The sequence below is a fragment of the Terrapene carolina genome, unplaced genomic scaffold (assembly GCF_002925995.2).
Source record: "Terrapene carolina triunguis isolate 2854851 unplaced genomic scaffold, T_m_triunguis-2.0 Scaffold35098, whole genome shotgun sequence".
Classification (NCBI taxonomy): domain Eukaryota; kingdom Metazoa; phylum Chordata; order Testudines; family Emydidae; genus Terrapene; species Terrapene triunguis.
This window is the reverse complement of record NW_020699449.1, coordinates 2,429,425-2,445,683: the sequence shown is the minus strand read 5'-3', so window position 1 is coordinate 2,445,683 and position 16,259 is coordinate 2,429,425. Positions and strand designations below refer to the sequence as shown.

The following is a 16,259-nucleotide window of genomic DNA, read 5'->3' as shown; positions in this document are numbered from 1 at the left end:
AATCAGGAGATGGATCCTCTTCTGCACAGTTTTTCTTGATGGAAGAACACTACCCACGACTAAAGCAAAAGATATTAAATTGTACAGGGGAGTCTAGGATCAAGTTGCTTGATACATCCAGACACAGAATGAGTGAAAAACTTTTTCAATAGGTCCATTATTTTCATTATTGCAGGCACAGCTGATAGCAACACTGATAGCTAAATTAAGGTTGCATATCACTTTCCATTATACGAACCCATTTTCAGTTGCTTATAATTTTGTAAAACTTAAAACCATAAGGGCTGAAATTTTCCATGCCACAAGTCTACCTCGGGCTGAAATGTCTTGAAAATTTCAGATAAAACTGTTTAGCCATTTCAGAAAATGAGATCTGAGGAAAATATGCTGTTTTTCCTATGTTAAAGAAATCTTACAACTGTTTAATTAAGAGGCTCTGGCACCTCCATGTTTTGGAGCAGGGATCTGAAACTTGGCAGCAGTTACCTTAGTATCAAGGATATGCTTATTTGCTATTCCTGGGAAAATCCACCCAAATTTGACCAAACGACGAGACTCTAAAAACTGCAGTTTGCATGTGCTCAGAAGTATGTTAGCTTAGCAACTAAATTCTCTGAAGATTTACTCCGCACTGAGAATGCTCCATCTCCTCACAGTTCCTAAGTGCTGACAGAACAGCACATGCACTAACCCAATACATTCATTGAGCATGTTCCTTTCTAGAGCTGCAGGGGCTGAGCAGGACTTTCCTAGTAATTGCTCATCGTGGCTCTAGGGATCCCCTGTGGTGCTGGGCAGAGGAATTGAGAGTAGGAGTACTACTGTCTCTCCTGTGTTCTGAATGCTCCTGTTGCTAGCGCCCAAGCAGCAAGAGGAAGGAAGACGTATGAATGTATGTATGAAGTATGTAAGTCTGAAGAAAGAAGTTTGGAATGACTAAATATCAGGAATAAAAATCTCTGGCCTAGTTAGGCTCTAGCATCAATTCTGCAGTTTCTAAGAAGTTAACTTCTTCTGATAGTCTCTCATGAAAAAAATCTCTTCAGAGGTGAAGAAGCTGGTTTTGAACTAGAGGGTGTGCTCCTCCCATCATCAGATAAACTCAAGGACTCCCTGGTCTTAAGAAATATTTCCAAATCTGGCAAAAATGAGGACAGATGGTCCCTAAATGGAAGAATAAGGGTAAGGCTACCAAAGTCCTCTGGTAAATCTTCATACTAGCTTTTTAGCCAGAATTACAAAAACCTGATGGCCCTGAGACCAATCAAAAAGACAGTTTATGCCTCCACTAGCCCTTAATCTTTTCCAGCTCACTAGCCCTAGAGCCTTGGTAAGACTGGAATCCACCTAAGGAGGAAAAGCAGCTGATGGAATTGGCCCTTCTGATACACCCTTTTTCTCCCCTCAAATAGCAGACCTATCACCTTTGTCTGCATCTTTATTGAAAGACCAGAATTTCATAGCTGTGTGCCTACAAGCAGCATTGATTTCAACCAAAAAGAAGTTAGTAGACAAAATCCTAATATTTACAAAAAGCAATAACCTGCACGACTATGGACTATGCAACACACTATAGCAGTGACCAAGTTTTAACAGAGTAAGATAAGAAAAATCTAACTAAATTTAATAATATAACTACACAGGGAGAGTGTTATATTACATGACAGAACAGACTAGTGGAGAGAAACTGAGGGATGACTTGTGGGTAGGAGATTTTATACACTGTTTTAAAACAATGGGTTTGAGGGACATACATCCTCCCCCCAGCAATGTTTCACTGTGACAGGTAATACAACTCCTAAAATGGGGATCAGCAGGGGGAATGTCATGAAGGAGAGAGAAATTCCAGTTGCTTCAAAGGGGTCATAACTCCAAAAAAAGGCCTCTGATAATTCAGCTTCTTCCAATGATCCTGCAAGAAGAGTTTCAGTGTCACTCTTTGGACAGCCACACAGAGAGAGCCAAAAACAAAACAGGCCTCAAGAGGAGTACAGCTCAGCCCAAGACCATCAGATATAAAAAGCCGCTGAACTTTTTTTGGGCAACGAATTAAAAGAGTCTGGTCTTAACTATCAAGACATGATAACACACAATATAACATAGGAACTGCCATACCATAACAGACAGTGGTACAGCTAGTGCAGTGTGCTGTCTCTGCGAGAACTAGATGTTTCAGAGGAAGTTGCAAGAAACCTCATTGCAAACACTTATGGAATTGCCTCCCAAAAAGGGAATCTTATTCTTAGGGTTTATCCACAGGAAGACTTAATGCACACTAGCCTGCCATGCAATAACCGGCTCTGTAGATCCTGCTACTGCATATTAGAAGTCCAATAGTACACTTCGACATACGCAATACAGCACTTTTTAGTGCATGGTAGCAGGGTCCACAAGACCAGTTAGTGCAGAGCGGGCTAGTGTGCTGTAGATTTACACCCCAGCTTGCCACTCACTAAGTTTCCATGTGGATAATCCCTTAGCTTCTGTCAAAGAGAGACTGGCCCATGCTCTGAAGAATTAAAACGTATATCAATTCTATTTTTTAAATTTCTTATCGAATTTAACTGTGGATGTTACAACTGTGGCTGTCTTACTATCAACATAAATTTATTTGAAGCCTCCTAAACTCTTAGTTTCAATGACCTCTCCTGGCAATAAACTCCACAGGTTAATCATGTGTTGTAAAGAATTACTTCCTTTTATCAGTTTTAAGTTTGTTGCCTAATGATTTCACTGAATATCTTTTTGTTCTTGCATAGTGAAAAAGGGTAAATAGAGCATATGATTTACCTTTTCTATAGCATTCATTATTTTGCATCATTTCCATTATTATTTATTAATTCCCCGTTCAGTAATCTCCTCTTTAAACGAAACTAAACTTAGTCCCAGTCTTTTAATGTTCTTAAATTTTTATTTTATTTTTATGTACCATTTACATTGCTGTAGTGCCTAAAGACCAAGCAGGTCAGGTCCTCATTATACTAGGCCTATACAAATGTATAGAATGTGATGGTCCCTCCCCCAGAGAGCTTTACATGGAAGTCTTGTCCTGACTCTGTGCATTGTTTGTATCTGTACTCCCCAGGATTAATGCTATATTCTTTTAGAGACAAGGCAACCAGAACCAAGCACAGCATATATAAAGGTGGTGTTACATTTCAGTTTAATGAGCAATTATGAAAAATTTAGATATTTACATACCCTTCTAAAAGTCTTGCTGGTATTAGATAATCCCTGATAGGAGGAACACCAGCAGAATACACATACAACTATTAATTTGTACTGCTGTACATAGATATTACTTCTATATTACTAATCTCTGCCATTCTGGTAAACCTCTCTCAGATTATTAGTCTTGAAACCAGGTCGCAGTCTTGCAGCTACAAAATAATTTCAAATGTGGTCCATAACTGCAGCTTTGAGTGTTGTTATAGGCATCGTTCTGAGTTTTTAAAGTGAAGTCTCTATTTTTCATAGTCCAGGTTAACATTTAATACCTCCTCCATTTCTCTAAACCTACCAAATCCACTTTTTTTTCTTTTTTGCAAATAGAACATTTGTTGTATCAATAACCTAAGGTGACCTGAACATACGTCTTCAAGCACCTGAAGCAATATAGGCTGAATAGCCTAATTTCCCTTCTAAAATACAGAGACAAAGTCATTTAAAATTGTTAGGCATTTCTGTGGCATTTTTATGAACTCTATTGATCACAGTTGCCATAGATGAAACTTTTATCAAGAGGCAGAAAGGAGAATGGAGCTCAATAGTAGAAGGGGTTTGAGCCAAAGAGTCAAGAAAACAAATGGGTTCCACCACTTATGCTTTTAAAAACATTCATCTTGGTGGGAGACTCTCCCTCTTTGCCACCACACCCAATATCTGCTGGATTCTTTGGTCCAATGGGTCTGATTTTGGCATCTTGAGTTACATGGTCCAACGTCTGCTAGGTATGAATCTGTCCCTCAATCCCCACTCCAAAGCCAGATGAAATGATCGTGATGCATTGCCTCCCCTGAATGAACGCTTCAGCAGCTGACTATAAATACAAAAGTCAGCTAAGCTGAATCTGACTACACATTTGTGGAAGGGGAGGAGTCAGACATCAGCACAGACATTATGTGGCTACATCACAGGGCCCTGGGTAACCATGTGTCTGGATGGAAATCTAAGCAAAACCACAAATATGTGAGGATTCCATACTTTGAATTAGTATCAGAATGTGGCCCCAAGGAAAGGTGCTCAGAGAATAAGTACAAATAAACCTACTCTTGTCTAAGGTACTATTGCCCTGCCCAAGCTTTACTGAATCAAAACCCTGAAAAAATGGTTAAAGATTGCTATATACTTATTAATTTCACTGTTTCTTGACAGTAATTGTGAACTGAATACTAATATAAAGATATGATGGAAATAAAAAATAAAATCTTTCTAACCAGTTAACTCTAGAGGCTCCCATACAACTACTCATAAGACACACATTCTAACAATTGACAGGCTCCAGAAAATAACTGGAACAATTTTATATCCATACAAAAGAAAGTTTTTGAACATCACATACCGATTTCTTTCTAATGTTCTCCAGATCTTTGAGTTCATTCTCGATTTTTGTGATTAATTCCCTGAGTTCATCAAGATTAGTGCAAATAAGCTAAAAACAAACAAACAAACAAAAAAGACTTGGTAATGCATCATTTAAAAAACACACACTGAAGTTGAAAAAAAAAAAAAAACATCTAAAAAACACATTCTAATGCTTAAGTTTACCACTTGATCTTTTCTTTACTTCTGCAATTAATATATAACAAACAAGGAAAAAATCCCCATAACTTTTATAGAAAAATCTTATTAGACAGACTTCAGTCTTCAAGCTTACATACAGATGGAGCAGCTGAAATTTGGATACCGGTGGCTGCGTCTCCATAAGTTCTTACATAATTTACACTTCCCCACTTGTCAATGCCTGCGTCAGAATCCAGGTACTTTCTAAAAGACAAACTCACAGTGCAGAATAACACAGATCAGGAAACTTGCCCTAGTTTTAACTGTGCCTCTGAATACCTTTGTGCATGTTCCAAATGATTCCTTAGCAAGTGAACCCATGCTAACACTGAACTGCAATTGTGTTAGTAAGGTAATTACACCTTATTTTTGTTTGTTTATACAAAGTACCAGTAAATAAGTGTAACTAAAACAGAAAGTCAACGAAAGACAATGGGCCAAATTCAGTCTTGGTGTAAGGAAGTACAACTTCACTGATTTTAATGAGTTGCACATGTTTTCACTAGACACCCATGAAAGGTAATCCAAATAACACAGCTGTTTTCACAAAGTAACATGATTTGAACAAAAATAAAGCACCCAATATAATGTACTGTTACTAATTTCTTCAACAGATGGCTTGTTTTCTTAATATTTCCTTTCAGAATGTGGCTGTTAATTTCTTGATTAACTATGGGCTTGTCTACATTAAAAAGGCTGTGCCGCTACAGCTATGCTGCTGAAGTGGTTCTGTAGATACCACCCACACCAATGGGAGGGATTCTCCCATTGGCGTAGGTAACCCACCTCCCCAAGAGGCAGTAGCTTGCGCTGTCTACATGAGGATTTAGGTAGTTTTAACTATGCTGCTAATTAGTGTGGATTATTCACACTTTAATGTAGGTAAACCAACCTAATTTTCTAATGTAGATCAGGTCTATGAGTACAAACATAATGTGAGCAAATAGCAGAAGAATTCTGGTTTACTAATGTCAACAATAGGCTTTTAATCTAGAAACCATAAAACTAGAAATTTTTTATTCATAATATTGAATTTTAGGAAGTGTAGGTCCTTGGTGGAGAGAGAGAGAGAGAGTGAGTGTGAGTGAGAGAGTGTAAGAGAGAGAGAGAGAGAGAGAGAGAGAGAGAGAGAGAGAGAGAGAGATTTCAGCTGACAGCAACTTTTTTCCAAAGGCTATAACTCTGCATGTTTGGTCGCTGGATTTAAAATATCAAAATAAGTGATATCAAAAACCATTCAAGTCCATCTTCAAAATGTTCACTAATGATTACAAACATAATAAAATCTTTTAACAACAACAGAACACAAAATAAAAAACGTCAGAATACAATTACTAATATTTATGGCAAATCATCAAATTATTCTAACTCACTCTGATTTCAGTTGTTTTAACACAGGAAATTTTAGCATGGGAGCAAGTTAAAATAAAATTGTATGTACACTGATTTGACTATTTTAGGCTCCAAGGGTCCATATGCCTACCTTCCCCCAATACAATTTTTTGTTGTTTCTGATACTTCCCTTCTCCAACTCTATTTTTTAAAAAATAGCCTTGTTAATAAAATATAGTACATGATCTTTTGGCAAGATACTGAGGTTTGAAAGACAGCTAATGCATACAGGCAACAATTACTTTCCATAACATTTTACTGAAAAAAAGAGAAGTTTTATGCACACGTCAGCGGGTCTTTTTAAGAAAGTGGAGTCACTAACTTTATTAAACAAAGCAGAAATGAGAGAATAAGTGAGCAAATGATCAAGATATCTTAGGTTTTTTCAAAGTATTCTTTTTTTACTGCAAAAACAAAAAGTGTATGTTTGCACAATCTGCTCTTCAGGTAGCTAGCAGTGCCACCTATTCTTAAGTTGCCCAACTCTTTCCATTATAAAACTGTTTTCAGTTGCTTATAACTTTGCCAAAACTTGAACCATTTGGGCTGAAGTTTCCCAGGCCAGGTTTCTGCCTCAGACTGATGATTTTTTTTTGTTTTTGTTTTGTTTTAAGTTTCAGCAAAAATGGTCCAGCCATTTCCACAAATGAAAATAGGGAAAATACATTGTTTGGCCCAATGCTGAATAAATTATTACAACTGTTTTGTATAAAACTCTAGCACCTCCATGGTTGGGGGCAACAGCTTGAAATTTGGCAAGGAAATTACCTGGGGGAAAATGGACTGTGAGGGAGAAAGGATAACTGGAACTCAGATCTAGAAGTTAGAACTGGATGGGCATGGACACTGGGAAAGGGAAAAGTTGCCCACCGTTGGAAACTGGGATTAGCTAGATGAGAACACTCGGATGAGGAGCTGTGGAGGTGGAGAAAATGGACTGGGATAGTGACTGGATGAGGGGGATGGGGCAGGAAGTGTCAGGCTTAGGGAGAACAGGAGCAGAAGGGTCTAATACTACTAGAGGGCACTCCCCTTTAGAACCTGGAATGGAATCCAAGATTTCTGAGTCTCACCATTACTCAGCTGTCTGAAAATATCTGTGTAACCCATTGGCAAAGTGTGCATCTAATCCCCTTCTAGTGCTAGTCCACATAGAGGATGACAACCTACTACTGCTACTACTACCACCACCAGTTACTATAGTAGCTGAAGTAGTGAAGATCTGTGCTGCGGATCCAGGGGTTAAAATAACTTAAGGGACTTACCGGTACGCAGGGTGGCTGGGCTCCTGGGCAAGGTGGGGGGGGTCGGCTCTGGGCCCCCAGAAGGGGCGGGGCTTGGATGGAAGGGGCGGGGCTCGGGCCAGACTCCCCCAGCCAGCTCTTCAGCACTGCCCGACCTGCACCGCCCAGGGCTCTGCTGGCGATTTAAAGGGCCCAGGGCTCCGGCCGCTGCCGGGAGCCCCAGGCCATTTTAAATTGCTGGGCCCCGGGGCAGCTGCCCCTTTTGCCCCACCAGTTAGCAGCCCTGCCAGCATGGTGCTTAAAGTGCTGCTGCGGCAGCGCTTTAACGAAGGTTGTGTACCTGCCCGTACCGGCGGCCACTTACTTATTGGTACGCCGTACCGGCTTACTTTCACCTCTGTCTGAATCTAAAGTTTCAACCCTGCTGATGAACCATGTGAGTATCAACATGATGCCACATGATGAATTTATTTTTTCAGTCTGCTTTTTTAAAAACCTAGGAAATTACACACAGAAAACTATGTTTAAAGAACACTGAGGTTGCAAAGTCAACCATTCAAAAGTTAAGAAATGCCATCATTAACATTGTCCATGCAGCCTCCTTGTGCATATGCACTATGAAACAGTTTTTAATTCCATGTACTATCTGTTTCACAGGACTCCTGCATCATTCAATGTACAGGATGTACTGTGTTCTCAGGATGAATCAGAGTTATATAGTGAAGGAGGCTGTAATACCCCTACCTCATTTGTTGCAGAAGTTGGAAGGTGTGCAGTGAATAAGGCAAGGAATTGCAGGAAGAGAAAGGATGGTCTCATGATTAAGGCATGAATACTACCCTAGAGAACTGGATTCTATCCCTGCCTCTGCCGCAGAATTCTTATGTGATGCTGGGCAAGTCACATCCAAACTTTTCACAGATGTTCACTAACTGTGTGTTCTTGGATGCCCAAATTGAGACCCTGGGGATTGATATACAGAAATGCTGAGCACTTATAGCTGCACGTGAAGTTAATGGGAGATGTGCTCTGAATATATAAAGGGCTATATAAAACGAAGTTGTCTGAAAAATCAGATCTTAGGTGTCAAGTTGGGCACTCAAAGTGGATACTTTTGATTTTAATCTCTAGGTATCTCAGTTTCCCATCTGTAAAATTGGGATTATACCATCCCCTCACCTCACAGGTGTACTGCGAAGGTAAATTAGTTAATGCTTGTGAAGCACTCAGATACTATAGTAATAAATGCCTTAAAGAGTCCATGAAAATATCAGTAATTGTGTATTCACAGCAGGATTTGAAGAATTTGCAGTAAATAAAACCTGAGGCCACACACTGAATGAGGATACAACAAAATATTGAAAAAACAGCTCAGTCAGTGAACACTATCAATTCTGTGCACTGAATGATGACAGGATTCTATGGAGGGAAAAAATATGCGATGATGTAATTACAGACTGTACCATAATGCATAAGCGCAAGAGGGCAGAATTAAGGTTGCACAGGCTACTTTAATTTTGAAATTTCCTAAATTTTGGGTACTTGACTTTGAAAACTTAATGATTTTTAGCAGTTTTTGTGGGAAATATAATTTAAAGGATAGTTTTATGGCCTCTTAATGGAGGATCAAATTATTTACAATATTTCAAACGAGACAAAATCAAAGAAATATTTTCAGCCTTTACTCTGTATTTTCTTGCATTTGCAGCTTTAACCCAAGACTCTTTACTTTAACTTCTACTGTATTAGGGAAGAAAAAAGACTGTAAAATCATAATGTACTGTTTCCCCTTAAAACAAGATTTAAAATATATTATTCTATCTTCCTCTATAAAGCCCACTGACTTACATAAAAACAACAACAAAAAGAAGATAAGTTTCCTTATGCATGTTACTTTGAAATCGGAGCAAGCAGTCAGTTGTTTGAATGAAACATACCTTCTTTTTGTTGTTGTCGAAGGATTAGTAAGCTGAATTCAATGTTTCATTTTTTTGTGATAATACTGCATTCTAAATTGGTTCAAAGATTTTGCCACTCAGCTTAAGGGAAAATGCCACTAAGGAAACCAGAACGCCTACATTTTTCTTCATGTTGTCACGTCCTTATAGCTAATTGGTGGGGGGGGGGGGGGGGGGGCGGTTCAAGAGAAGCATGTAAAACAAAACACTTTCTACTACTAAATATTTTGAACAAGAAAAAGAATGTGGGAAGAAAGCCGTGCCCTTTATGGTTTTTGCAGGTGGTGACGGAAGACAAAGTTTGGGTCTTTCAGGCACCTAGTCTGCAAATATTTATGTATATGCTAAAACTAAGCGGTGTGAATAGTTCCACTGAAGTCTATGCACATTCAAAGTTAAGCATGTACATAAAAAAGAATAAAGGATTTGGGCTGATTAACAAATATGGGCTTGATTTTCAGAAGTGTTGACTAATTACTATGGCACTCTGTACCTCCAAGCAGCACCCTGGAACCCCCATATTTATGCCATGTAAGGTATCAAATGAAAGGTCATGATTTGCTGAAACCCATTTTTCTGCCAAAATATGTATATCATTAGTGTGTATGAAGTAATCAGATTTTGCTGTATGGTTGTTACTGAAATATGCTGTAAGTTTGCTAGTGACATGATGATGATGACGATGATGATGGGCGATCACACATTACCGAGTATGATCATCTTCCATGAGAGTTATGGGTCCTCAGGTGGCTAATAAGGCCAATCTTTGAACCACAAGTTCTATTACAATGAGGGCAGATATTTTCAGGCTCAGCAGGAGGCTGTTGACCATGACTGGAGACCAGTCTCTCCTTCCTCCTGCGCCCTTGTCCTCTTCGGCTTGTTGGCGAGCAAGTTCAAAATGCAGGGAACCATCACGTAGGACTTCACTCCAATTTAAGCGATCCTGGGCAAGTGTCTCCCAAGTATCAATGTCAATATTACATTTTTTAGGTTGTCCTTCAGCAAGTCCTTATAATGCTTCCGTTGTCCATCCACGTTACGGTGCCCTTCTTTTAGCTGAGAGAACAGGACCTGTTTTGGGAGGCGATGGTCTGGCATCCGGACAATGTGACCAGTCCAATGGAATTACTGACTGATGATCATTGCCTCGATACTGGTGGTCTTTGCTTCTTCCAGAACACCAATATTGGTGCGCCTGTCTTCCCATTTGATCTTCAGAATCTTACGAAGGCAGCGTTGTTGGTGCCTCTCAAGGATTTTCAAGTGGTGTCTATAGGTTGTCCAAGTTTCAGACCCATACAACAGTGTTGGGAGAATAACAGCTTGATAAACAAGAAGCTTGGTGTCTGTTCGAATGTCATGATCTTTAAAGACCCTGTGCCATAAACGAGAAAAAGCTGCACTGACACAGCTCGGGCGATGTTGAATTTCTGCATCAATATCTGCCTTGGATGAAAGATGATTTCCAAGGTAGAGGAAATGATCGACATTCTCCAGTGCCTCTCCTTTGATTTTGATAGATGGGGCATGTAATACCTCATTTGGAGAGGGCTGATAGAGCACTTTAGTCTTCTTGATATTAAGAGTGAGATCAAGACATGCGTAAGCATCAGCAAACACATTCAAGATCGTTTGAAGTGGGCAAAGATTGCGTTGTGATCAGCATACTGAAGTTCCACAATAGATGTTGTGGAAATCTTACTCTTGGCTTTCAGCCTGCTAAGCCTGAACAGTTTTCCATCCATTCTGTTATTTCAACGCCACCTGTAAACTTCCCAGCAATTAGGTAAAGAATGACGGCAATAAAAACCGCAAACACAGTTGGAGCGATGAAACATCCCTGTTTGAGTCATGTTTGTACTATGACAGGTTCACTCAGAGCCAGTGCTGCTCAGAACAGTCGCTTTCATGTTATCATGAAGCAATTTTAGGACATTGATGTATTTATCAGGACATCCAATCTTAGAAAGTACAGTCCAGAGGGCACGGCGATTCACTGAGTCAAAGGCTTTAGTTAGATCAATAAAAGCCATGTATAGTGGTCGGTTTTGCTCCTGACACTTGTCTTGCAGCTGCCGTGCTGTGAAGATCATATCCACAGTTCCACGACATGGTCGGAAACCACTCTGACTCCAGTAAAATTTCTTCTGACAGGGTAGAAGGCGGGTTGCAAGGATCCGCGCCAGAACTTTGCCTGCAATGGTTAGGAGGGAGATACCACGATAATGTCCACAATCCACTTTATCCCCTTTCTTGAAGAGGGTGACATCCCCCATTTCACGGGGTAGCTCCTCCTTTATCCAGATTTTAAGGAGAAGCATGTAAAGCTGCCAAATTAACTCTGGTCCACCGTTTTTAAAGATTTCAGCAGGGATCCCATTTAGACCTGCTGCCTTGTTGTTCTTCATCTGCATGGTGGCACTGTGTACCTCATACAAATTGGGAGGGTCTCCGAGCTCGTCCCTAAATGGTCGTTGAGGGATTTGCTCCAAGGACTTCATCTACAACCACAGAATTACTGTTAAGGAGATCTTCAAAATGTTCTTTCCAACGAGAATTAATGGTTTCGTTGTCCTTCAAAAGTGTGGTTCCGTCCTTAGAGCGAAGAGGATTCATACCATGACAAATTGGCCAACAAATAGTGCCAACCTTGGTGGCACTAAAGATACCACATGTATTGTGGATGTCCGTGAGATGTTGGAGTTCTTGCACTTTCTCAGGCCACCATTTGTTCTTAAGTTCTCTTGTTTTACATTGTACTTCCGCCCTCGCCTTGGCATGGGCTTCCCTCTTTATATTACAATTTATGTTGTTTTGCTTAACATGAAATGCCATTCTCTTCTCATTGATGAGTTGCTAAATTTCAGAATCATTCTCATCAAACCAGTCCTGATGTTTTCTGGTTTGGTAGCCTAGGTTTCCTCAGAGGCATTGATGATTACTGCTTTCAATTGGCTCCAAAGTTCTTCAATTGCTTCTGGAAACTCTGATGGAAGCTTTTCTTCTAAGACTGCTTGGAAGTGGTCACGCTTAATAGGGTCCTTCAAATCTTGAACCTTCAGCTTGCGCCTGACCTGCTTCTTTTGCAGCCTCCATTTGGGAGCCATCTTAATTTTCATTGTGGATCGAATAAGGCAATGATCAGTCCAACGGTCATCAGCACTTGTCATTGCTCTTGTGAGAAGTACCTCACTACAATCTCGGGCACAAACTATAACGTAGTCGAGGGGATGCTAGTGCTTTGACAGTGGGTGTCTCCAAGATGTTTTGAACTTTTCTTTTTGTCAGAAAAGGGTGTTCGTAACAATAAGTTTATGTTCAGCACACTTGGTCAGAAGCAGAATTCCATTTGAATTGTTTTTGCCAACTCCTTCTTTCCCGATAGTTCCTTTCCACAGGTCTGAGTCTCGTCCAACATGTGCATTGAAATCCCCCAGAAGGATGATCTTGTCTTCTGTAGGGGTCTCCAATAAAATGGTTTCCAACTGAGAATAAAAAAATCTTCCTTTACATTCTCATCGGCATCCAGTGTTGGTGCACAGGCACTCACAATAGTTGCCTCTTGATTTTTGGTGAGCTTCAGTCGGAGTGTCATAAACCGCTCATTCATGCCAACTGGTACCTAAGAGAGGCACCGTATGAGCTTGTTCTTTATAGCAAAGCTCACTCCATGCAATCGGGGTTCATCTATAGATTTTCCCTTCCAGAAGTAGATGTATCCTCCTGTCTTCTCCCTCACCTGTCCTTCATCAGCTCTTCTAGTTTCGGACAAAGCAGCAATATTGATGTTAAACCAACTCAATTCACAAGCAATAATGGCTGTACATCGCTCTGGTCAGTCACTGTTTGAATTGTCCATCAGGGTACGTACATTCCAAGTTCCAAAGTTGAAAAGTTTTTACATTTTCGATCGCTAAGGTGGTGATCCTGCTGGATGCAGCTATCCAGCCAGGAAAAACAGAGGAAAGACAATTTTTAAGGTACCTTTTCTAAACCCCTCCCCATGTGGGGTGAGCAGGGTGAATCCTAAAAAGGACTGCTCAGTCATGGGTGCAGCTGCCGAGATGCTCGACCCGCCTCAATCCTTGAGCAAGACAACTGTATCCCACACCCACCGCCTGTGTGTTGGTCTGTGACTAGGAACTTCCGGATTTCACTGTCCTGTTCCCATCGCCACTCGCCGATCGCCACCGGACTTTTGACTTGTGCAAAAGTCATTTTCCTAAAAACTGGAAGATGCCTGTGCGGAACTTCTTTTAAAGTGGGAAGACTGATGCACAACCGTCACCACATTATCCTTGACAGATAGAGGACTTGAAACCAATGGCATGGACACCATGACAATTGGAAATGCTCTATTTGCTGCAGCCTTCATCCACCTTCACAGCTGTTGTAACATTACACAACAGTTTCACCTCCACTGTGCAGTTATCCTCCATCTGCTCTGCTGTTAGGGACTTCTTGGATCCAAGAAGTCCCAAGAAGAAGCTAGTGACATACAGAGGTGACTGTGGCATTATCTGATTAAAATATGACCATGTAGATTATTGTTGCTACCACTGTGATATAATTGCAACAAATCTTATACAAGGTGTGTCAAGTAAGGCGTCTATGGAATGGTTCTGATTTGCTGAATAGAATTATACTATTTGTATGCATGTATCATTTTGTATTTGAAGTTATGAGTATTGGCCGTATTCCTGTATTTCAAATATGTTTGCTCCTGTGGTAACGCCCACAAGGTATTTAGCCTGCACATCTCGAAGGGACTATACAAGTTAAACGGCTCATCAAGGAACACTTAACTCACAATGGACCATGGAAGACGCCCATGCACACCTGATGGACTTCTAACTAGAGTACCGGTAATGGCTTCTGCTATGACTGAGCAAAATCATGCATGGACATGTGACTTGCCCATGTGACTCCAAACACCATCTTGTTACCTGTAATTTTCCACAGTAAGAACAATGGATTTCCCTTCAATTGGCAAAAGCTATAAAAGGCCCTGGAAACACCTCCATTTTGCCTCTTTCCTGCTCAAACCTCTGGACTATGAACTTATGCTAATGGGAGCATTCTAACCAAAGGACTGAGGACCTTCCAATGATTTGGAAGCAACCAGAGATTTAACAAGACAGCATGGGCGGCGAGTTCTATGGGCCCGTGGTACCCGGGCACCATGGGCCCGGCTCCAGCATTCTGAGCCCGGTCTCTCTCTTGGCCCCGCCTTCCGCCCGGTGCGTCCCCCAGGCCATTTAAAACAGCCCGTGGCCCCCACTCATCACTGGCAGCGCAGCAGAGCTGAGCAGCTTCCTGACTGCTCACTCCACGTGGCTGCCGGCCCCTCCCTGCAGCCCCTGGGCAGGGTGGGTCTGTGTGCCGCCCCAAGAGCCCCTGTGGCCAATGGGAAGCTGCGGGGGCAGTGCCTGGGGGTAGCAACACATGGAGACTCCCGGCCCACCCTGCCTAGGAGCTCCAGGTAAGTGCCACACTCCCCCACCCCTTCTCAGAGTCTGCACCCCGCCCTTTGGCCCCCAAACTCCCTCCCAGAGCCTGTACCCCCTCCCTCCACACCCCTTCCAGCCCCCAAACTCCTTCCCAGAGCCTGCACCCTCTCCCTCCACACCCCCTCCCATTCCCAAACTCTCTCCCAGAGCCTGCACCCCGACCCCCAGCCCAGAGCCAGCACCCAAACTCCGCCCCAGAGCCTGAACTCCCACCCCCTTCTCCCACACCCTCTCCTGCCCCCAAACTCGCTCCCAGAGCCTGCACCCCAGCCCTCCGCACTCCCTCCCAGAGCCTGCACCCAAACTCCCTTCCAGAGCCTGCAACCCTCACCCCCTCCTGCACCCCAACCCCTTGCACAAGCCCAGAGCCTAGAGCCTACATCCAAACTCCATCCCGGAGCCTGCACCTCCACCCCCTGCCGCATCCCGGAGCCTGCACCCAGCACCCAAACTCCATCTCAGAGCCTGCACCCCAGACCCCCTCCCCCACCCAAACTCCCTCCCAGAGTCCAGCCACTCACCCGTCCTGCACCCCAATCCCCTGCTCCAGCCCAGGGCCTGCACCCCAGACCTCCTCCCCCCACCCAAACTCCCTTCCAGAGCCTTAGGCAGGTTGGGGGCGGAGTTGGGGGGGGCAGGTTCTGGGCACCACCAAAATTTCTACAAACATGCCGCCCCTGCAAGCCAGCAGTTTATTCCATCACTGCTACAAGACTGATCCAAGGACTTGGCAATTATTGTGTGTATTTGATTCCTTTAACCAATTTTAACTCTCACCTTTCTTTCTTTTTTTATAAATAAACCTTTAGATTTTAGATACTAAAGGATTGGCAACAGCGTGATTACTGAGTAAAATCTGAGTTATATATTGACCTGGGTATGTGGCTGATCCTTTGGAATCAGAGGACCCTTTTGTTTGATGAAATGGGTTTAAATAACCACTCTCTTTAATGTCTGGGTGTTGAATCCAAGATTGGAATGCCTAAGGAGACTGCTTTTTTGACTTCTTGTTAGCCAGTGTGGTGAAACAGAAATTTACTTTTGTTGCTGGTTTGGGAGCATAACCAGCAGTTTTGGGGGGTGTCTGCCCTATTTCTCAGCAGTTTGTCCTGAATTTGGTATTCTCAGTTGTGACCCATGAAGGCACAGTGACAGTGACCCCCGCCCAGCTAGGGTTGCCAGGCATCTGGTTTCCGACCGGAATGTCCAGTCGAAAAGTGACCCTGGTGCCGCCAGTTAATACTGCTGTTAATTACATGTTTGTATTTTGGGCATTCACACCTTGTGGCTGTTACAAGGTGTGAATAATAATTTGCTCGGCCACTGATATTCTTTTTAAAGGATCTCCCCAATAAGGTCTATCCTGATAA

At 42.1% G+C, this 16,259-nt stretch overlaps 1 protein-coding gene across 2 annotated transcripts in view; it reads right to left on the bottom strand.

The window, feature by feature from the left end:
• Nucleotides 1–16,259, bottom strand: part of LOC112114757 (uncharacterized protein KIAA2026) — an 83,158-nt gene that overhangs the window by 18,169 nt on the left and 48,730 nt on the right. For both annotated transcript variants that reach the window (XM_026646517.1, XM_026646518.1), the window contains one exon: nt 4,562–4,651. In XM_026646517.1, the coding sequence (XP_026502302.1) occupies nt 4,562–4,651 (90 nt within the window). The remainder of the gene's footprint in view (nt 1–4,561; nt 4,652–16,259) is intronic.